At 41.2% G+C, this 23,479-nt stretch overlaps 1 protein-coding gene across 8 annotated transcripts in view; it reads left to right on the forward strand.

Moving 5' to 3' along the window:
- Window positions 1–23,479, forward strand: part of shq1 (SHQ1, H/ACA ribonucleoprotein assembly factor) — a 48,739-nt gene that overhangs the window by 2,196 nt on the left and 23,064 nt on the right. For 2 of the 8 annotated variants that reach the window (XM_012923597.5, XM_012923595.3), the window contains exons 2-10: window positions 1,885–2,051; window positions 2,186–2,250; window positions 6,779–6,907; window positions 7,024–7,184; window positions 7,259–7,371; window positions 7,460–7,557; window positions 13,930–14,087; window positions 14,181–14,267; window positions 14,586–14,639. In XM_012923597.5, the coding sequence (XP_012779051.3) occupies window positions 1,909–2,051; window positions 2,186–2,250; window positions 6,779–6,907; window positions 7,024–7,184; window positions 7,259–7,371; window positions 7,460–7,557; window positions 13,930–14,087; window positions 14,181–14,267; window positions 14,586–14,639 (1,008 nt within the window). In that variant the 5' untranslated portion in view covers window positions 1,885–1,908. Of the gene's footprint in view, window positions 1–29; window positions 49–886; window positions 984–1,003; window positions 1,656–1,714; window positions 1,734–1,884; window positions 2,052–2,185; window positions 2,251–6,778; window positions 6,908–7,023; window positions 7,185–7,258; window positions 7,372–7,459; window positions 7,558–13,929; window positions 14,088–14,180; window positions 14,268–14,585; window positions 14,640–23,479 lie in introns of those variants that run through there. The other 6 variants (XM_012923593.3, XM_012923594.3, XM_012923598.3 and 3 more) reach the window with 6 other exon arrangements.

Raw genomic sequence — 23,479 nt, forward strand, 5'->3', positions numbered from 1 at the left:
ATTATACGGCGGAGGCGTGGCTTCCCCAGCCTTGCCGTAATGATTGAAGTAATAGCGCCACACGATAGTTCGACCAGACCGAAAGTATCTGAAATGTTTGTCTGTTTTATTACGCCACAGCTTACCTTCCCAAGGCAATGCTAATGCTTATGCTTAAATCTTAATGAATGCAATAGATTAACGATGGTGTCAGACTAGCTGCTGATTTGGCCATGGGAGTAATTTCATTCAGGGGATGCGAATTTTCAGCGAATTTAACTCGCTGTGCTACACTAGAACTGAGGGTTAAATATTCAATTTAAAGATTCGTGCTGCTCTCTTTCTTGTGTATGATCGGCAGAATCCTTGTCTTTGTGTTCGTTATTTATGTATTTATTTTACATAGACATTTAATGTAAAACCATTAATGAAAGTTAAATCAGCTCTGACTTTGGGTTTCACAGATCCTGTATTTAAAACCACGCTTAGCTAAAAGTGCTTCAGATGACTGGGGATAGAAGAGGACAAACAAAAATGATCTGCTAGAATACTTACAAGTTTGCATTGACAAGGGAGTGTTTCTCTTTGTGTCACACCACCTACAGTGGAGGCTTTCATCATGTCCAAAATTAAGGGAATGAAAAATAGATAAACATGTGCGTCACTTAATAATAATGTAACTGCTTATTATTATTATTTATTTTAATATTTGAAATAATAATATTAATTAAAGTATCAAGAGTGGCTAAATGTCCTCATTGTCCCCAATTTCAGCATATATCTACTAATATATAAGTTATAAGTTATAAATGATTTTAAATAAATTGATTATTATGTCATCTTCTGATAAAACCTTAGATTTTTCATTTCAACTGTTGACAGTAATGATTTTTTAAAATCAGCACTTTTTAACTGCCGTTTTCAACTCTGTATTACGGTAAAAGATGGACGCCACATCAAAGAGCTGCCAGCACTGCTTTTTGGGATAAGTCACAGTATTTGGGGTGAGTGTGGCTGCGTGTTAACTTTTTTTCAACATGCGTTGTATCAGCGATTTACTTGAACGTATTCGCAAGTCAATTTTCAATAAATACAGCAGATTAAAAGTCGTGTTGTAGCGGCTAGTACTGCTGCGTGCTACAGCAGCCCCAGACATGTGTTAGCTTGCTATACAGGCTAGTAGCATGCTAACCACGAGCGGAACTTCGTTTAAAAATTTGTCAAAATTGTTTGGCATAAAGATTATCAACACCGCACTCGCCTCTTTGACTACCACTTAATGTCGCGTAATTGTTATGGTGTGAGGTTAAATTCGGGCAGTTAGAAAGCTAATAAACAACAAGTTTTTGAATAAAAAAATGTTTATTGTTTATACACTGTATGTACATACCCAATTCATAATTTCGCTCTTAGACTGCGGTAATGTCACGTTAATGAATTGCTTACAGATGATTAAGAAATGAATTTCAGCTGTCACACCGGCGACAAGTTTTTCATTCCAGCTTCAAGAACATGATAAGGCAAAATGTAGAGATCTCACGTGTTTGCCAAAAAGCAGTACCAGTTTAAATGTCCAGATTTCTTTAACGTAGTTTGGTGTGATACTGCGTCTAGGCGACCGAAAACATGAAGGAGGACTTAAAAGCTAGCATTAAGCCACCATAAAGACCCCTTTTGTAAGTTACTAAAGATACAAGAAGCTGCCCGTTATGTTTGACGTGACCTGTGTTGGCAGTTTTCACCGTCAGTGGGACGTACGTGGTCTGGTCACGTGGTCAGCAACATTTAATAGAGTTATCCACCAGGTGGCATGCTATAATCAGCTGCCCCGTGTTAACACGGTCGGGCATGCATTCCTATACAGTGAAATTGACGCTTATGTCATTTCTGTAATTTATGCTGCAGAGCAGTATTACATCATCATTCAAGATGATAACGCCTGCGTTTGACCTGAGCCAAGAGCCTGACCACCTGATCCTCAGCATCCGTGTGCCCTACACCAGAACGTCAGACTTTGACCTTTACATTGATGGAACAGATTTAAAGTTTTTTGCAAAGCCCTACTTTCTGAGGTGAGTTAAGCAATGTACAGTTAATTGTTTCAAATGGCACCACCTACACCGCGCCTAAATTAATATTCAGAGTGTTTGTTTGTTTTTTTAATCGCAATGTTGAACTTAAAAGGGACATGATATTTGATTTTCAGGCTAACTCTTCCTGGAAGAATTATAGAGGATGGAAGGGAAAAGGCAAAGTTCGACATAGATAAAGGTAGGTCGCACGGCATTAACAGTATGAGGCAAATCAAAAGCTTGCTTGGGTGTTTTAGCTGCTTTAATTGGGTACCAGAGGACCACCTCCCCCTTTGTAAAGTTCCTGCTTGTGAATGTCTCTCACTCTGCAATGAATAAAATATCAGCACTCGATGAGGCAAGAGGGGGAAAAAGCAACTGTTGTCTTTTCCATTGTTTAAAAAAAAAAAGCTTCTTGTTAAAAAAAAAACATGCAACATTTCTTTTCAGTATCAAACATCTAACCTGCTGATATTAACCACTGAATTATACCATAATTTCCAATAATCCAGAAACTGAATAGGAGCTGCGAGGAGGATTCGTAGACTGAATGACGATTCAGACACAAGACCTCTGGTATGAAACACAGTGTCCCTGTGTGGAGGGATACACAGAGTGTTTCAAGTACTTGGGAGAACCTGTCACTGTCCCGTTGCACATATTCACTTGTTATATGGCCCTGTTTTTCTTTTTGTAGGAGCCTGGCTGTGTGTTTGGGTGCTTTGTCAGGCTGCAGATTTTATTTGTGACCAATTAACTGCTTTCCAAGTTTAGCTGGGATAATGTTAGCTCATAACCAGCTGTTGTTGTTTAGCTGGCTTGTTGTCAGCTGTCTGGAGACAGGAGGGTCGCACGTCTAATCTGCTGACAATAAAAAAACAAAAAAAAAAAACTGCAGTAATATTGGGAATACATAAGCACGGTTTTATGTGTTTCAGCCCGACTTCCGTTCAGGACATGAGGCTTGAGGTGAGGAGGAAGAGGCTGTGGTAGAGATGAATGAGAGAGACATGATGAGAAAGAGATGATGAAAATATGCACAGATAGATGTTAAATGGTCATGTATAGCTTGAAATGGATACTTTTCATTTAAAGATCACAAATAACTTCTGAGTCATACTATGATTGTGGCCGGTGTATAGCTACATACATAAAATGCGATTAAATGGAACGGCGGTGTCCATCCTGCCCACTGTATGCGAGATGTTGGGGCAGCACGTTAGCTTTATGGATTCTTTCTAAGTTTATTAAAAGGCATCAGTTTGCTGGAAGATGTAATAATGCACGAATCAATGTATAAAAAAAACCAAGAAAAACTTACTGAACCTTTAAGATATTCACCATGGGGAATGAAATATCAAAGCAAAAATGTGGCAGCAGCATGCTATGAAATGTCTGTTTGAGGTGTCTATGTGAACACAACTTACAAGTGGTACTTTTGGTAAATGCTAAGGTTGTAGACTGTATTATGTATGTACATAGTTTACTACAGCCATGCTTTCTTTGCATTTACTGGCCTTACAGAGCCTTAGACCCTAATCAAGACTTGTGGAAATCTGAAATAAATTGAGGTGCACACATCCTGGTTGTCTGTGTGAGTTTTGTTTACCTTTGCAAAGGGGTCAGACAAAAGTACAGACAGCATGACAGCAGTCTGCATGTTTCTGACAAAGAGGGATTGTAGCCGTAGAATATTTGTAGACACAGGCTATCTGTCTGCCATGGTCACAGAATACATTCAGAACGTCGTGTACAAAAGATAACTTTTAGAAAATGTGTGATGTATCTGAAAGATAACATGGAGACAGAATAAGGCAGTATGGAGCTTTTCATTCAGCAAGGTCAGCTTGACACAGAAGTAGTGGTCTTACGATTTTTTTATTGGAGACATAGTTGGTAACACGACGTCTGTAGTTAATTCAGGATGTGATTTCTTTGTTTCTGCTTCAGAATGTGAGCGCACTTAAGGGGTTTTGACACATTGTTTGACCCTTCTGTCATGTATTTGCTTTACCCCTTTAGTGTGATTGTTTTTTAAGGATAACTCAGAAATTTGAGCAGAAGAAGAGGCTGGATTCAACATATAATCACAGACACAGTTCTAATTTAACATGGAAAACGTGGGAGTGATTGTCTTAATGTTCCCAGGGAAATGTTGTTTTGGTTTTATTGCTTGAGCAGTGGTGTTTCATGCATTAGAGCTCAGAAAGCCTCATTTAAACACGTTATGAATATGCAATTTTTCCTGTCAGCTGAGATCTAGATCACTTTTAGAACATGTGATTCTGTGACAATGTGGCACTTCCTGTAGATTTTAAACCGAACCTCTGTGTTCAGCACACGTTACCTTGTTAATCTTTTTAGGTGGAAAAAATGAGATTCACAGTATAAATGTTCTTGCTTTAAACCTGCTGGCTCTCTGGGGACTTTGCTGTGTGGAGTCTTCCTCCCACAGCCCAAAGACATGCATGCTAGTTTAGTCGGTGAGTCTAAAGTGGCTGTAGGTGTGGCCATGAGTCCGCCTCGCTGTGTTAGCCTTGTGATGACTGAGCAGACAGACCTCACATCTTGTGCTGTGACAGCTGGGATAGGCTCTGACCTTCTCCTCTCTGCATCTCCTTTTAATGACTCCAGATTGGGTGAAGAAGGGTGTTAAGTGGATATCAAAAATAACATTTTTTTCATACTTTAGAAAACCAATTTTGTTTATGTTTGATTGTATTTGGACTTCATGGCATATTGTGACAAAATTATTGCTGTGTTTGCTTCACATGATGTTGGTGATGATGTTGCACTGTCACAGTTCCAGTAGCAGTCACCGATTGTACCTCGGGGGCATCTCCCCTTTATGCTTCAGTCATTCGATAAATGGTAAATTAGCCTTAGCTGGTCATGTTATTTTATCCCATTTAAATGGATGCTGGAGCCATGTTTAATGTCATAATGATTACAGAGTGCAGGAAGCTCTGTTGCACTGACTGTGACAGCTCATGTGGGATTTTCTTTAACTCTTTAATGAGCAAATCATAATGCTTATGAGTGTGATGTTGACTACTTCCCATCGCTGTGGTCTGTCTTTGACGTTCCCTTGCCCATAATCAGTCATAATGAAGCCGTCTTTACGCAGACATCTGCCTTATGGACTCTGACACCTCGTTGCCTGTCTGTCAGCATGGCCCCAGTTAACACGCAGCGTCCAAATAAGCCTGTAACATCTGCTAATAAAGCTCCGCTAATGAGTGTCCTTGTTTAGACTTATAATGAGCAATCATTAAGATCCCTCTTCCGGGCTCTCCATTCTGCAAGGCCTGCAACTCGAGCAATTAGTCATCTCCCATTGTAAAGCACTTCAAAGCCCTAACGCTTGGGTGTATTGAAAGTTTATGAGGTCTTTAGGCAACCATCAGATTATCTCTGCGTCGTTGCCAAGCCGTTCAAATCATCAATCATGTGTTGCCTATTTAGTTTTAATAGCGGTTCTGTGAAGCAGCTCCTGGAGTATGAGGCACGGTGCGGACAGATGGCCTGGTTGATCAGCAATGGTTTGTTGTAGAAACATGCATGGAATCATTGACTTCAGTAATCCATGATTTGAGTTGGATTTGATGCTGTATGGTATCAGGTATTTGTCATGTTGTTATGTAGGACTTAAGATCTTCTCTGATATTTATTGTGGTGTCTCTTTTAAAATGTCTGTGATCTAAATTCTCATCTAAAAGTTACCCCAGCGCAGTGTGAAGTCTAAAAGCAGCTTTGTTTGGCTCATCAGCAGTCGCACACACTCAGTCTAAAATGTTATGAAATGCAGGAAAGCAAGTAAATACTCATTTGAGGAATGCTAATTATCTAGCTTTGCGGGTCAGCTAATCATAGCTACAATTTTAATCATTCCTTATTATGATTTATTTTTTTCCCCAAAGGAAACTGCAGGTTTTGAAAAATCTTAAAAAAACATTGAATTAAGGTACAGAACAGTCTCTCTCAGCCTGGGTAGGGAGTAGTGTCGGTTGGAAAACAGTTTTTGTGTCTGGCTGGAGGCTGTTTAGATGTTGTGTACTTCTTGTGATCTAAAGTATGGAGACATTGGACTGTGTGGGCAGTGGCTGCCTTTCCACTGCAGGGTGGGAAAAACAGTCTGCTTGCTGCGACTGTGGAGCCCTACTCAGTGAGTATTTCAGGCATGCTAACAAGTACATACCCCACAGTAGGTGCTTTTTCCTACAGCGGCGGTTCAAGCAGCTGAAACAAGCTACGTATTTCCTACCCCTTTCACACACTCTGCCAGATGCTGGGGGGGGGGGTCTCTGCTCGCCAGGAGGGTCGTGAGGTCAATGTATGTGCAGGTGCATCTTTGCGTTTTGGGTATTGGGTGGTTCTTGGGTACCTGGAGCCCTTGGACCCTGATCTCTGTTCACACCAGGGAGGGAGGCCCCTAATGGAGTCGGCTGCACATTGCCTCTGGGACTAACACCTCTTGGCGCCCTTTTAGGTCCTCCCTCCTTCTCCTGGTGGGATGGGTGCACAGATATCGCAGAGATGTGTGGTCTTAGGTCTCCAGTCCTCTTGCATCATGGATGGTGCAGTCCTCTCAGATCTATTTCTGTCTGCCTCTGGCTCCTGGGGGGTGTTATTGCTGCTTCCCGCCTTCATTTTCAAGTACATTTCATGACAAAGACACACACAATACATTAAACATGTGATCTCTTACACGTGCTATGTTGCTATAGGTCTTTTCACTCTTTGGGTCCCTAAGGAGACACCGGGAGAGCACTTCGAAGGTCTTCAGATGCTAACAAGTCTCCTCGCCCCAAAGGGCTCCCGTTCAGCCAAACCATTGGTGGAGGAAGTGAGTACTGGTAAGTCATTTATTCATTTGCTTACCTCGCTTGTCCAGACAGTGTTCAGTTTGTGCACACGGGTGGAAAAGATGGCATACAATCTACAATGTGGTGGCTTTTTATCATTTCTAAAGAGTGCAGTGAAAGGGTGGGAGATAATGAAGACGAAGATGAAGAAGACTTTGATTGGCAAGTTGAGCAGGAGATTTACACGGAGAAGTCTGAGGAAGAGCTGAGAGCCCTGCAGAAATACGGCTTTGGCAATCAGAGGTGTGGAGTATTTGCCCGACTGCAGGTAAGATCCATGGATAGATGAAGGTGCGTTACAGATTTGGACTTTAACTCACCCGTGCTGTAAATGTTCTTCAGAAAGAGCTCAGTGACGTGATCGACATCAAGAACCCAGAAGGAACATCAGCAGCAGAGAGGAGGCAGGCTCGGCTGGAGGCAGAAGCATCAGCCTTCTCTACTGACCATTACCTGTAAGTTTAACAAGGCTAAAAACCTCTCAGGTAAAGCATCTTTAATCCTCTTCTGTTTTTACTCAGTTATAGCTGCGTGTAATTGCAGGGCTGATTGGTTTGAGGATGGTGAGATAAAGGGGCTGCTGAAGTTTAGGCCATGGTGGACAAAGCTGAGCCCTTCTTCAGAGCAAGAGGGCGAATCTGGTGAGTTTATGTCATCATCTAAATCTGTTTAATTACTGTTGTTGAGATAAGTCTCTGCTTTGGCTGTTTCTAAAAAGGAGACATAAATTAATAAGATAAACGTGCTGTAATAAGAAGCATTGGGTGACAAAGTACTCATGTCAGCAAGTAAATCTCCTGCCTTTGAATCAAACTAAAGTAAAGGAACACGTGCATTACTCACTAAATGCACTTAAAAGTATTAAAGAAAGATGACTTGCTCTTGAGAACATGGCATGATACTGTTATGGAAAATGTTAAAATGTTCTTACTGATACATAACGATGTGTCAGCAGCGTTTCAGGATTGTAGCTGGATGACACACAGTGTTTTTTGTCTACTGTAGAGAAAGTCCTGCCACACAGATTTGTTTACATTTGTCTTTTTAATGTTAGATTTATTGTAAAATATGACAAAACCAGAGTTTTTAGTTGGATCAGGATCAATAATCCCACTAACAAATCCTGCAGATCTGTTGTGATTGGCCCACATTGGACATTTTTCTGTGATTGGTCCAAAGTCACAAATTTCATTTTTACATGGTGTGAAAGGAAACGAAGTTGGAAAATAAACCAGTAAAAGTCCCAGTTTTGTCACTGTACGGAAGTTTAACTATATATTTAATACTTGAGATATCTTAAGGCAAGGAACAGAGGTGGAGTTTTAACAGTTTCTATCACTCAGCCATACGATGCTGATGGGGTATTGTCATCACCGTGCAGAGTGGGCGGACGCATAAGTTTGTGAATGCGATAACTCAAGAACGAGGAACATAGGAGTTTGAAACTGATACCATAGGTATGTTGACTAAAGGTCACAGACTGGTTTGAATCTCAGTGTGAGACCCCTGCTCTAGGAGATGTAGTAGAGTGGAAAGGTAAAAAAACATTAAACTGAAATACTCTGCATAGTAAAATCTGAGTACTTTAAAACTGAACCTGCATGTGCATTTTAAATAAGTACTGAAAGTATCATGTTAATGTTTTCAGTTACTTTCCATCACTGATCTAGAAACACTCAGACCTGATACCCAATGTTTTGTAGTAGTTTAGTGTGCTGTAATGTGTTTGCAAGGTAATCATGAGCAACTCACATCTGCATTTTTACATATGCAGTGCATGCTTTACCGCCCTCAGTCTGCATCCTTTATGTCCAATTACTTAAAACAATGTCACACACATTCTGTGACCTGAATGCGGATCATTCATCAAGCTATTGGAACAGCAGCAAAGTAATTACTGAATGCTACCAGGAGGTGGCATGACATTTCAAAAATAAAGAGAGCAATCGTGCATTGTTTATTATATAAGTTTAACCTCTCACTGATCATTTTCCCATTCGCTGTATTTTAAATCGTCTCCCCAGTACTTCTGCGGATTGAATCAGGGCGAAAAAGAGTGTTACTGCTGAGCTTGTCAGACACTGACAGTATATGAAATCCTAAAGGACGCACAAGTCTCTGCAGCGGGCCCTTCTAACAGAAGGACAGACCTCAGCTTGTGCTCCCTGCTAAAAGTGCCGCGGGGCACTTGAACAGGAAAGACACTTGTCATTATGAAGGATTGAACTTGGACTTTCCCTAATCTCTCCATCCGTCTGCTGCCTGCTGACTAATTTAAACTATCATTTTTTTTCTCCTTTCTCAACATTTCCCGTCTGCTTACATTAATAGTCTATGAATTTGGTTTGAGAAGAGTTGCTTGTTGTCCGGAGGGGTCCCGGTTTCCTCTCTTTGTTCAGCCACTTCCACGGGAGTGATAGCTTGTGAACCCTAGCACTCTGAGAGACCGTGTAATTGTGCCATCCAGCCTCACTAACAGTCTGCTAATTCCAGACCTTTCACTGCGGCTCACAGCTACAGCCTGTGTGCAGTGAATGGATGTTGTACGCTTAAGGGAGGATTTAGATTAAACAGATAGCAGCGTTGCTGGAGGGAGTGCTGCCGGCCGTGCTTTTACCAGCGCTGACGAGCAGCCATCAGTCAGCGCGGCAAAAGCCATTAGCCTCATCTTGGAGTTTAGCCTCTGACGAACATTACGGTTCACTGTAGCTCCGCCGGCTCCCTCTCCTCATTCTGCATTCTAAGACAGAGTGGCTCAGTCGGGAGCCTGGGCGTAGATAAATGGGCCAAATTAAACTTAATGGCTTGATTGACAGCTCGAATAGCATTAGCCTCAGCCGAGTGTGAAGAATGGCGTCAGTCAGGAGATTTAAGCAGCTTGCCGTCAAATCTTGAAAGCGTGCTCATGATTTTAACTGTTTGCCATATTTTTCAAACGGAGATCTCCAATTCCTCTATCTGGGTTTACTAGACACCCCCCCCCCCCCCCCCCCCCCTCGCTTCTGCTAAGCCTGATATATATATATATATATATATATATATATATGTATGTATATATGTGTCACCTGACAGATGGATGTGGACCCAAGTGCTAATGAAGTAGAAAACAAGAAAACCGGCCCCTTTGTGCTCTCCAGTGTCAGGGCCAGCGTGCTGACAGGCCACAGCTGTCCACTGGAGGCCTGTATTAACGCACTGGTCCAGCTTAAATGCTCCTGACAGCTTGGCCTCTCTCTCTCTACCTGACACTCTTTGTGTCTTTGTTATGGCTAGATGTAGAAACCGGACCTGTGACCAGCTTAGATGGTCTTCTGCTGATTTAGGCCGCAACACTGCTCACGTCTGAACAGACTGATCATTAAATGTCCCTTTGATTCGATCTTTGACATCATCACAGTGTGAGTGCGCAAAATTAACCGACTCTCGTATGCACGGTCAAACTTTGACCTCTAGCATTTGTGTGATTCTGAGCATTTTCCAGCCCTCAGCAGTATTTTCACCAGGCATATTTGCTCCATGCCATCCGGCCATCTGGACCTGTAGAGAGCAGTGACGAGCCAGGCTTCCGTTCCAACAGGAGGATTTAGGTCAGAAATTAATTTGCAATCAGCAGAGGCCCTCATAGGCTGTGTGCTAATACCCACTAGAATCGACTGGCTCCGTAGTGGAGATGAATGAACGTGGCGGTGGGTAAATCGGGTACGCGGAGTTAATAGAAAATATATCAGCAGCATGAAGCTGCTGGGTCTGTGCTGAAGGAGAGAGAGGCTGCTTTGTTTTTCCTCAAGTGCTCACGCATCCTTGCATTTGCACGCACGCATGTGTTTGAGCGACACAGATGCGCATTCACTTAGATAGCTGTTACTTAAGCTAGTGAGTCACTTTGGTGTTTCATATTTATAGCTTCTCCCCTTATCTCGGTGCCTGTACGGTTACGTTAAAAGCGCACATGCACGCAGATCTTTGTGTCTGAGCTCTCCCTCTGCAGCTACACTGACGAGGGACTCGGGTAGTGTCTGCAGGGAGCTGAAACCTGACGTAATGCAGCAGGAATCTCCTTCGCAGCACAGCCAAGTTCCCACTGCAGCCAAGGAGATCACTCTGAAGCGCTGCCTGTGCGTGTGTGTCTGTGTGTGTTTGTGTGTGTCTGTGTATATCAAATGTGTTTGTGTGTGTGCATTTGCTCCAGCCAGCACACACCTTGCACACCAAGGGCTCGGAGCAGGGACTCTCTTTTTCTCATGCAGAGAGAGGGATTGCTTTCAGCTGTTTAATAAGCTGCTTGGTGGGGGGAGTTGGAGTTACAGCATGTTGCCGCAGACATTCAGCATGCCTTTCAATACTGAATGATCGCAGATCGCTTAAAATGGGATTGAAGTCTGTTTGTGTCGCCCCATTAGGCTTGCCACAGATCCCCATTAAGCAGATGTCTCTTTCAAAAGACAACAGTTAGCGAATTTGCAGAGAGAAAGGAAGCTGAGGTTTGGAGATATTTTCATGTTACAGAGCTCCAATTTTTCTTAATGCAAAGCCACTTTGAAACACGCACAGTACTAATAACATCAGCTCTGCTAATTTAGCTTATTTAATATGGGCCTATTTGTCCTATTTTGCTTCTGCTTTTCAACACAGAATCTAATCAACAATCACGCCACAGCCATGGACTGGGCAACAGTCAAAATGTGTGTGTGAGAAAACAGCGTGCAAACCTTCAGTCTGGGTTTCATCCGAAGACACCGTCACAGATGACAGATTCTTTTTCTCTTGTATAACCTGTGCACAGTTATTAGGCATGTCGTATTTTGGGGGATTAATTTGATTATCAGCAACTACAGCGCTCGCGATCAATCCAAAACGTTACATAAAGTCAAACCTGATTATTTAAGACAGTAAAAGTTTTGGCTTTTGTAGAGAATATCTGTGTGTATGTGAATGTTGGGCAGTTATTGGTGTTTAGAATTATTGTGCAACTAAATTACATTTTACAACTACATTCCACAAAGAAAGGACATGAGATTTTGGATATGTTGGATGTGAAATTGTCATATAGCATTGCAATTTTGCGAAAAATGTATCCTCAGAAAATGCATGAGAAAAAAATGAAGTCGACATCAAGCCATCGTGAGCTGGTCCTGATGTTTCCGAAGGAAAAAAGGAAGAAATGGAGATTCTGGATTCATTTATTTGTCGCAAGAAAGCAGCAGCATGGAGAATTTCACTGTTTGATCCAGGAGTCGAAGCTTTCGTGCATATTTCAGGATGTCAGTCTGAGCTCTTGCTGGTAGAGTTGGGACCACATTTGTGGAAGTGGAGAAATGCGTTCGGAGAGAAAGAGATCGACCCGGAGCAGCGTCTAGCCATATGCTTGAGGTAAAATAGTTATTTTACTGTGGAAAAACGTGGTTGGTGTGAACGCCCGCGTTGACTCTAAACTCTAAATTTACAAATAAACATTTAAAACAACATCTGTGACCAGTATAGCAACCCTTTTTTTTCTGTTTTTTTCCAGTCATCAGCCTTCCATTCATAAAGCCTGTCAGTTCTCGATAGGATTTTAGGTGAGGTGAGGCAGGGGACTGTGTCATTATTCTTTCATCTTTTTGCGATGGAGCATTGTCCTCCATAAAAACCACTCTCTTCTTGACAGATTCAGATCTTTTCCTGCACCTGCTTGAAGACGGTGTCTTCTAAAAACTGGCAGTAGTTTGTGAGCTGATTTTGAGGCGATCTTTAATCCAAAAGGTCGATTTTAATGACACCAAGATGTACCAGTACCCTACCTCCACCTTGCTGGCATCTGGCGGAGCTCTGTGCCTGTTACTGATACTGATCTGGCCTTTCAAGAATGATTCTCATTTCTTCAGTCCATAAAACCCTTTACAAAAATCTGTCTTCAGATATTTCTTGGCGCAGTCTTGATATTTTAACTTAACTTGGTCAGTGGTGGGAAGGTTTCAGTCTTGGACATGAACTAGAGCTGACCAATTCACACCACGAGCCACTGCTGTTTATATTGTTAGGATTTGGAAGCTACACATTGAAACTGATGATATAGTCAAAATGCTTACTTGCCTTATAATTGTGCGCACAGCGTTTATGCAACGAGACATAACTGTATATCAGTTTGCGGTAGGAAGACTATGACTTTTCTTGCCCTGACACAGTGGATGTAGTAAGACAGGGAGAGGAAAATCCATTTGATGCAGTCGTTTTGTTGTGTGGATTCTGGGATTTGAGGAGGTGGACAATGGTTCCTGCTTGTTAAGACTATCATTTGCTCTTGCTGTCCGATCTTTTTGAGTGGCACACTACACTGTGATTTTTATTTTTATTTTTTTTTGGTTAATAAAAATGGAAATCTAATCCAGCATCATCTGAATAAGAATAAATAAGACGGGTGTTTTAGTTTTCATTGACATATTCTCACACACAGCTGGACTGTAATCTCCAGTATTTCGGCGACGTGCTATGTCTATCACGGACGTGCGGTAGTGTGTGTATTTTATTTTCTCTTAAAATGCGTCAGGATTGGTCACAAATCTGTCCATATTTAACCCTACCTCACGTCTCATTGTAATTCAAAGGCTCTCTTTTGTGTGTTCAACACGACTACAACACGAGGTTAGCAAAATGGCATGCAGCTCATATTTATCCGGCTTAGTGTGGACATAATCTTAAAGACTTACTGCACTAAACCTATTTTTATTAAGCTGTTTATCCCTGCAGTGAGACTATGTGCCTCACCTCGATGCGTGCTGGTTTCAGTATGTATTTGATGTGAAAAATCGTTAATTTGCGTCTTTGACTTGTGGCCGAGGAGCTTTCTTAAATGATGTGTCTGTTGACTGTTTGTAAAGTCATTTACTGACAGTACGTTGCAGGGAGCTTACCTGTGAGAAGGAGCCTAACCACTGTGACCTCTTCTCACACCCACAGCTGGATTCTTTTTGTCTGCGCATTAAAAACTAGACTGCTTCGTGTGTTTTGACTGTCTAATCTTTGGTCTCGTGCAGCTGTACCGTTCACTGATGATGAGAAAGAGCAGCTGAGGAAATTCACCAACCGCTCCTACCTGCTGGACAAGGCGTCTCGTTACCAAGCGTGGCTAAGCCTCGTGGACATCCTGCTGGCTTACACCTACGAAGTGCGCTCGACGGAGGGGGAACACAATGTGAGTGTGTGTGTAGATATGTGTGAAGAGGAAACTCCTCCTGAGCAGCACTTATCCTTGGATAACAAAGCCCTCTATCCTCACATCCTTTAGACCGCCTTCCATTTTGTTCAGAGCCTTAAGAGATTACCAGCAGATCCTAAAGCTCAGTCCAGGTCTCCCTGTGTCACTTCACTAAAGGTAGCTGCTGCAGCAAGGCGAGAGGAACAAATCTGATTGCCTTGTTAAACCATGTGGTAAATATTTGATACAGCCTTAATGTTGAATTAAATCTCAGCTATGAAAACAAAATCTGTCATAGGTGAATATTTTAATTCCACTCGGTATTATAATGTGGAGCCTCCCCCCACTTTATTTCCAATGGTTCGTAGCCTGCTCTTTACAGAACTCTGAGCATCTGCTTCGCTGTGGTGCTTTCACTTTATTTCAGTGGATGTTCTTGTAGCGTTTCTTGTCTGTTATTGCACCGATGACAAGTTTCTCTCTTCTTCCCTGGAGGTGGAAACACCGTGGACTATCAGAAAACTCAGTGGGACTCTGTGCTGGCTGGAGGTGAGTGAATTATAACGCAGCAAGAAGCACTTCAAGAGCGCAAACCTTCACCAAGACAACTCACTCTCTGGCCTGTATTCATTTTTGAGGGAACAGTATTTATTTTGTATGTATTCATTTTATTTTCTTTGTTTGTTTGTTTTCTTTAAATGCACTTTAAGAAGTTTGCAGTGCAGTAAAAACCAGAGCAGGGCTTTTCTTATTTAGCCTGTTGAAACCCATTTCATATATTTGATGAAGTTGGCAGATGTGAAACGTTGAAAATGAGCTCAAAGGTTAATGTGATATGTAGAATCCCCGTATATCATTCTCTATATGCTCTCAATGCAAACAATGGCAGTAGGAATAGCTTTATATAGCTCTATGTAGCGTTATTATCACTTTGACCTTCAGATCACACCTTGACCTTGAAGGAGAGGTCAGAGGTCACGCTCTATATGTTGACGATACCACACCACACTTCTGATTTATAAGGCCTTTTGTCAATTTCCCACCAATAAATCATGAAGTTGACCTTGGAGACCTCGGTTGCTGTAAGCTAAATTTTGTTGGGTTGCTAACATGACTCCACTCTGCACCCCTACAAAGTTGCATCAGAGTTCATTCAAAACCTTTTGAGCTGTCGTGTTCACAGACAGAACGATTGGTTTTGAGATGTATGCGGTGCAACCTTCAACCGACCGCTGGACTCAACCCCAGTACTTTTTTGTTGTGCTAACCGCTGCGCCTCTATGCTACCCACACCCTCGAGAAGCACCGCATGCATTTGTTACACAACGACTGTCTGTAGCAGTAACAGTTGCTTCAAGGTGCTGTATGTTGTAAGTAAAGACCTGACAATAATACAGAGAAAACCCCAATCATCAGACCACCTAAAATGAGCAAGCACTTGGCGACAGTGGAAAGGAAAAACTCCCTTTTAACAGGAAGACACACTAGCAGAACCAGAAGAGGGGCCTGAAAGCTAAAGGCTCTGACTCCCATTCTACTTTAAAACTCAAGTAAGCCCACAGTCCAAGAACAAAGCGGCAGAAATCATGGCACAACTGTATTTCAGGTTAGGGCTGTTCGATATAACGATATATATATTGGATGACGATATAAAAACGTCTATCGTTTCATTTTACGCTATCGTTTGTTTCGTGGTGTCGCAAAATAAACTGTTTACGGCAATATTTTTTCATCGTTCTGATGGTCACTGTAGTGGCTATATTAATTTCTTAAAGTTCTCTCTTTCTCTTATATTTAATATAACCACACTACGGACGGACAAGCACCTGTTTTTATGCGTTGTCATTAGCAACAACGACGGTAACACCATCGCGTGTCCGCTTGTTTATGTTCCATGTAAACCTTTCACAATAAAGCTCAAGATCCTGTTGAGACTTTTCAAAATAAACTGAATCACGTGAAAGAGCAGATTATTTACGGATGAGAAGTAAAAAAGAGCCGCCAGGTGCTAAAAAATAAACCTTAGACTCAAACGCTAGAACAGGCTTTTCCCCGCAGCACGCCGTGTAATAAATACTCACAAAGAAAACGGCGGCCTTTACAACTTATGTCTTAAAATGTATTGTTTCATGCATCGGTTAAAACACTCGACTCCAGGTACATGACACGCACCTGGAAACGCTTCCCGCAAGTCGAGCTGCCCGAGATTCACAGAATTTACAGAAAACGTTACATTTTTGTGATTTATATCGTTATCGGGATGATAGATGTCTTATATCGGGATATGAGATTTTGGTCATATCGCACAGCCCTATTTCAGCTGCTATTTGTAGCTGTGTCTTTGACCAGCGGTCCCCAACCTGCATTGGGCCATGGACCGGTTTAATGTCAGACAATATTTTCACAGACCGGTCCTTTAAGGTGTCGTGGATAAATACAGCAAAATAAAATGATACGACCAAGACAAAAACTGTGGTATTTGTAAATATAATAATAAACGTGAATTCACTGTGTAACCGGTCCATGGCACAATAAAGGTTGGGGACCGCTGGTAACTTTTATCAGCAGAGTCCTCCTGAAATGCACCAACCACATTGAGAGTAACATCCTCCTCTCTGCCCCATAATGCTCTCTGGTCGCTATGGTAACGCTATGGTAAGTTAATAATGGCATTGAAGTTTTCTTGCAAACCCTCCTCCTGGAAAGTCAAGTGTTAAGAAAAAAGAAGTGACAGGCCAACCTTGTCTGGCATTTTCTGCAGTCTTTGTAAAACGATTAAATAAATAAATAAAATGCTGTGCCTGTATTGAACCACAGGCTGTTGTTGAAACAACACAATTTGGATATAACTAAGAACGCCATAAATAAATATAAAAGTTTAGCTCCTCTTGTTATCCTCTCAGGCTTGTAGCTCCGCAGCAGCTACTGTCTGGTGGGTAGGCTGGATGTGGTAAAAAGTAATTAGACTCTTGAGGGGAATGTCAAATGCATCTGCGAGTCTGTTGCATATAAAGTTTCACTTTGTGTAAATATATTGATACCCTGGCTGATTTTTCTTTTCTTCTTCTTCTTTTTTTTTGCCTTTTCCGTTACTGATATTTGCACTGAAGTAAACAGAGCGGGCCCAGGCTCCATCTATCTGTCAAACCAGAGGCATTTACTACAGCAGCAACAGGCGCTCCCAGCTGAAATTCTGAGTGTGTGTGATCTGTCTTCTACTGTCTGCTCTCACAACCTGCCATGAGACCATCGCTTTAGTGTACAGAGGGTGTTTGAACAGCATCAGACACAGGAGTCTAAGTTGTCTAAATTGAAAATCTCCATCCAGTCTGTTGTTTTCTGACAAGTTTGCTCTTCACATTGACACCGCAAAACAGCAGTGAGTGCATGGCAGGGTTTTAATAGCTTTGCAATTTTCATTAGTTTTTATTTTTATTTAGTTTTGACTTCAGATTTTCAATTTTATATCAGTTTTAATTAGTTTTTACCAATTGTTTGCTAGTTTAGTTTGTATTTTTTTTGAAAATCCTTAGTTTCAGTTTAGTTTTGATTAGTTTCAGTTATAGTTTTAGTTGTTTGCAATAATTAAGTGTAACAAAATCCCAGTTTCATCATATCAGTCATTCTCTTCTGCTTATCCTTGGTATGTTGCTATTCCAGCTACCATACCCTGCACCCTGCACAGGTCGCCTGTCTGTCGCAGGGCTAACACGCAGAGACAGACAACTCACATTCCCACCTATGGGTTCTTTAAACAAATAAATAAATAAATAAAGGCAGATGAACAACCATTGATACCAGGCAACTATAAAATGTATATCTTGGCCCCAATGAGACTATTAACTCTTGCAGCACCAGGTGTTTGTAATTTTGGTTCAAGTGAATTGATAAACTTTTTGAAGGCAATTGACTCACACAGTTATGTAGATATCCCCATCCTGTTGTCTCGGGATGCATCACGCTGCCTTGTTAGCGTCTGTTTCTGGGGATGAGGGTTGAGTGTGCTCCCTTACCTTCTCAAGGTAAGCTAGGTTAGCCTTCTTGTGTGAGCTTTTCAAGTGCACTTTAAGGTTTGTGGGATTTTTTTCCCTTTAGAAATGTCCCTCATAATTCGTCTCTTTCCACTACAAGACACTTGCTTTATCCAAAACACAGTCATATTCAAAGTAATCCCAAATTGGACTCTGGCGCTTTCTCCCGACTTTTCCTGACATGATTCTGCGCGTGGTCGGAGCAGCGACACAGACTACTCGACTAACGTACTGCCACCTGCTGGCATAATGAGACACGGCAAGAAAAAAAATCTGGAAACTAAACTTCATTTTCACTCTATTGTATGACACGCACACATCAATGAAAACTAAACACATTTTTGCTATAAATTCAGTTAATTTTAGTTAGTTTTGTGAACACTCATTACAGTTTTAGTTAGTTTTGCTTTTTTTATTTTATTTTTATTTCCGTTAACGAAAATGTTTTTTCACTTCTAGTTTTCGGTATTTCGTTAGTTTTCGTTAACGATAATAACCTTGGTGCATGGTCCCTGACAACCCAGCTCGGCCATGTTTGGGCAGAAATTCCATTTGCTGTATTTTGCGTCATGCAGTTACACCACAGTTAGTTATGTTGCTTTCTGGGCTACATTATCATATAAAGTATTTCTGTGAAATTGTGCAAATTCTAGATGTCTTTGTCTGTGTGCAGTTTAGACTTCACAAGTATGATATAGTACAATACTCTGTTAACCACTGATTCTTGATCAGACTGATAAAGTCATTAGAGAAATGCAAAATGGTTTTGACTCATTTGGCTTGTTTAAAGGAACCGGTTCACTGAGAAGTGTGCATAGATTTGCTGAGTAAATCCTGACCTGAAACAGATATGCTTGCTTCAGAGCTTTCACATTTTACTCAGCACTGTTATCCAGATTACACATTAACGCCGCTTCTTGGAACAAGATCAAGTATTTTGTTGTGCAATATATTGTCAAATGGGAAGAGGTGGAAGTGACCAAAAAGCCTCTTCTGTGAGGAGTCATTTTGAAGGTATAGTTATGGGTGCACACAAGTTAGTGTACTCCTAGTGCCTGGATAAATAGGGGAGGTTGTTTCAGGAACGGCATTTGGTGTGAGATCTTTGCTGAATCAAGCATGTGGATCATCTGAAATGAGATTTCAATACCGGATTGGTTGAGGCTTGGTAGGTGCTGCTGGAAACTGTGCTACTGGATGTGGCTGAAGACAGCCAAGAGGAAGAGGAAATGGGGAAGGCACAGCTAGGTTGGCTTTGACACCTTTTCATAAGTGACCCGCTTTTTCGAAATTTTAAGAAATGAAAGTCAAAAAGCATTTCAGGTCATATTAATAAACTGCTAGTACATACGCCTCCCATGATTATAGGACCAGTTTCTTGTCTGTGTGTTGAACTAGCTTTAGATTAGACACCAGTGCCACGTGAAGGAAGGCGCTTAACAATGACACAGAGAGACTGTGGACATACTTATATTGCTGCATGCAGCTACCTTGTTTCACCTCATCTCATTACTCAACGTGAGACTATTCCTTTGCAGTTTCAGTGATAGGTTTATTCATTCACTGAAATGCAAAGAAACCATTGTGCTGAGATGGCAGAGATCATTCCACGGAAAAGGGAAGTCTACTTACTCTTTTTTTCAGCGCACTTAACATTAGTGTGACTGCAAACAGGCGGCAAATCGTGGTTGTTTGGCTTAGATGTGGGCCGTGCTGAAGTTCATTTGTTTATTACAACATTATTACAACATCGCTAACACAAACCTTGAACTGGCTTCTTATTAACAACCAGCAACTATTTTACTAGTAGAGCCCGTTCAAGGAGACACTAACCAGTGTCTTTGCAGCTGCAGATATGCTTTAAATGCAGATACTCATAACATTACTGTGTTCCAAAGGGGACGTCTAGAAGGATGCACTGCTGTTTCTGAGACTGTTCCTGTTTAAAACATGGCTGTTGTGCATAACGAGAAGATTGCGGGTTGCAGCTTTCTTGCAACAGTTCTTCCAAATAACAGTGACTGAAGTCACTCGCCACAGGAAACTAGAGACAAAAAAAAAAGTAAAATGGAAACCTGTTCCGTTGACTTTACAAGAACCAGTTTGAATTTTTAGATCATCACAGCGATCAAGTTTTTGGAAAAAGTTGGAATTTTTTTTTTTTTTTTTTTGCATCCGTTTAGGTGTGTTGTTTCAAACTTTGTATGGCTCAAAGTAGGGTTGGGTTTAAACGTTGTTATATGGGGGTGAGAGCTTCATCAGTCAGTGCCCTCAGAAAGACACTCTAGGGGAAATGCCCACTCTCACTCAGCAACACATGAGCCAAGTTTGAAGTAGATTGAATAAATGTTTGTCGAGACTGGTAAATTATTAGTTAGATTACCAACAGTTGTTATTGTGTTAGCTTTGTTTGGCATTTTGGTTTGAATAAAGCGATATCCATCCATCCATCCATTCACTTCCGTTTGTCCTTTTCAGGGTCGCGGGGGGGTGCTGGAGCCTATCCCAGCTGTCATAGGGCGAGAGGCGGGGTACACCCACATTCACACCTATGGGCAATTTAGATTTTTCAATTAACCTATCCCCCGTAAAGTGATATCGATTCAGTAAATCCTGAATCGATTTTTTTTTACAAATGTATTTTGCCAGAAACACCAGAATCTCAGGTTAAACTCACAAAAAGACATAAAAATGGACACAAAAAGCCCCACGGCATGTACATGGACATGCCGTCAGGGCTGAAAGGTTGTCTCTCTCCAACCAAAATTGACTGAACCAGCAGCAAAAGAAAATCAAAACTGCGCTTCACATTCGAGAAACATCTTCATTAGTTCCCTCTTACTTTTGCTGTTTTGTTTCCACCATGATAAAATCACACTTCCTGCACAGCTCTCTCGCTCTCTCTGTACGTCAAGAGCAGTTTCTAATCAAAAATCTGTTTTCTGCATTATTTGCTTATTACGCACCAGTCTACCGTTGTGTGCAGCTATGTTGGCCGCACCATTTTGTTTTTTTACAAAATTACTCCTTAAAAGAGAACAATTTCTGCTGTTCAATACTGAAGAAATTTAAACTTTTTAAAATTCTGCCAAATTACAAAACACTTGGCTGTGTCTCTAATAAACCTTTGTAACTTTGCTCTGCTCCATTTCAGCAGCATCAGGTAATGTTGATTCATGGTTTTTGATCTACTGCAGAATATTTTTAAGGTGGTTATCTGCTATAAAAAGCCAGGCCAGGAAAATCTCCTTCATGTTTTATCCTCAGTTACTTTGACACAAAGACATCTGCTGTGATGCTCACACCTCTGATGAAGTCTCACAGTGTCAGCTTTGTTTTTATACATAGATATAAAAATATGGATATGTAGTGAGAAATGATCAGAATTATTATATTTCTGACTGTCTGAGTCAAAACTGAAACGAATCAAATCGGGACCTTGTGAATCAGAATTGAGTTTTAGAAATCGGTGGTAATATCCAGCCTTACTAAATACCCACAAGCCACTTCTTATTGTTGCCACAGAGAGTAAGTTTAAAAGTTTGTCATTACATTTGAGAACAAAACAACAACACCAAAGAGGTATATAATATAAGTTCTACACAGCCAGGTTTTCTTTGCATTAGCTGGTTTGACAAATCCTAAAACCCCAGGTGGAGATAAATGGTACCACAACAGTGGCTATCAATGTTAAGTCTGGCTCCTTGGTTCTGGCTCTGTGTGCACTCACATAAAAAAATAACTCTTCCTCTATATAAAAATGGTCCCTATAATTGCAGCCCACTCAGACAAGTTATGATGATGTATGATCATATGACAATGATAAGAAAATGGTGATTGAAAATCTCTAAAGAATGTAAAAAGTATAATGGAAAAATACACTGCAGTTCCAGCAGATTAGAGTACGTTTATGCTGTCCCACAACAATGTGACACTTCACTCAGTATTTTTTAGTAAGATATGGCTTAACAGCTTGCACATATAAAACACATTCCCCCTGCAGATAATCTGTAACACACTTAAAACCTGCTGTAAATAAAAGAATCAGTGACAACGGGATACTTTTAAGACGGTTTTAACTAAAACTCAGAACATAACCTGGTCCCGACCTGGTTATATCCTCACCGTGGTGATTTAACCAGATGAATAGAGAGCCATTCTATTAAAAGACTCAGCGTAGCTCACAAAAAACTTAATCTGACCTCACAGTACACCCCTCAGGGCAAAGTGAATAGCATATTTTAGTTTCTGTCCACCATTAACAGGACACATGACTAGATTTAAAGACGGGACTCTGTTTCTTGCTGAAACGTTGTTGAAGTCCACACTAAATTGTAGTTGGTTTGTACTTTGGATTAGAGGTGGGCGATATATCAAAAATACTCGATGTATCACAGGTTTTTCCACATATGATGGTCAAAATGGCTTTACCGTAACCATCGAGTATAAATTGCCATGGCAGTATTAAGTAGAGATGGACCGATCCGATATTACGTATCGGTATCGGTCCGATACTGACCTAAATTACTGGATCGGATATCGGAGAAAAATAAAAAATGTAATCCGATCCATTAAATATCACGAAAGCACCTCACAAAACTTGCAACACGCCGTAACTCACCTCAGAACGTTAGCACGTCGGAGCAGTATGCATCACGTGATAGAGCGGCTGTGGCATGCGGGACCTGTCGGTGGTCTGGATAGCTTCGCTAGCAACCCGGCATTTCATCTCCGACAAAGTTATCCCGAGAGAAGTAAAGCCAGTGTGTAAGTCCATCTCTGAATGTTTGTAAAGCATTCCTGCGTTAAGCTTACCAAACGATATATGGAGCGACTGCCTCTTCTGGCTGCTACTTCAATCATGAAACTGCTTAATGATCAGCTGATCGGCTTTTCTGTCGCGAGTCCGTCTCTCTGGTTTGTTTTTGGCCCACTTTGCACCAGAAAGAGGAAACCAGCGGCTGAACAACAGCAGCACGTTTAAGCTTGATCAGCTGTTGTTAGAATTTATTTAATATTACTTTCTACTCGAGGATCTTTTTCTACGTAGCTGACGGCTGGTAACTGTGCAGGGGCGGATCTAGCAAAGTTTAGCCAGGGGGGCCGATAGGGCATGAACAGGGAAAAGGGGGCACAAAGACATACTTTTCTTTCTTATTCTCATTTAAAATGTCTAGCTTTTAATAAATAATTATATATAGTAACTATTAAGTCTAATATACCCTAGTAAGCTATAGTACTTTTTCCTTTGGGAAGGTACCATCTGTGCAGTCTGCAATTTTGTTGAAGAAAGATGTTGAATCTATTTAATATTTCTTGAAAAAGAATTGATTTCTGTGCATTTTTTTTTTTCACAAT

Source organism: Maylandia zebra, linkage group LG5 (genome assembly GCF_041146795.1).
Source record: "Maylandia zebra isolate NMK-2024a linkage group LG5, Mzebra_GT3a, whole genome shotgun sequence".
NCBI lineage: Eukaryota > Metazoa > Chordata > Actinopteri > Cichliformes > Cichlidae > Maylandia > Maylandia zebra.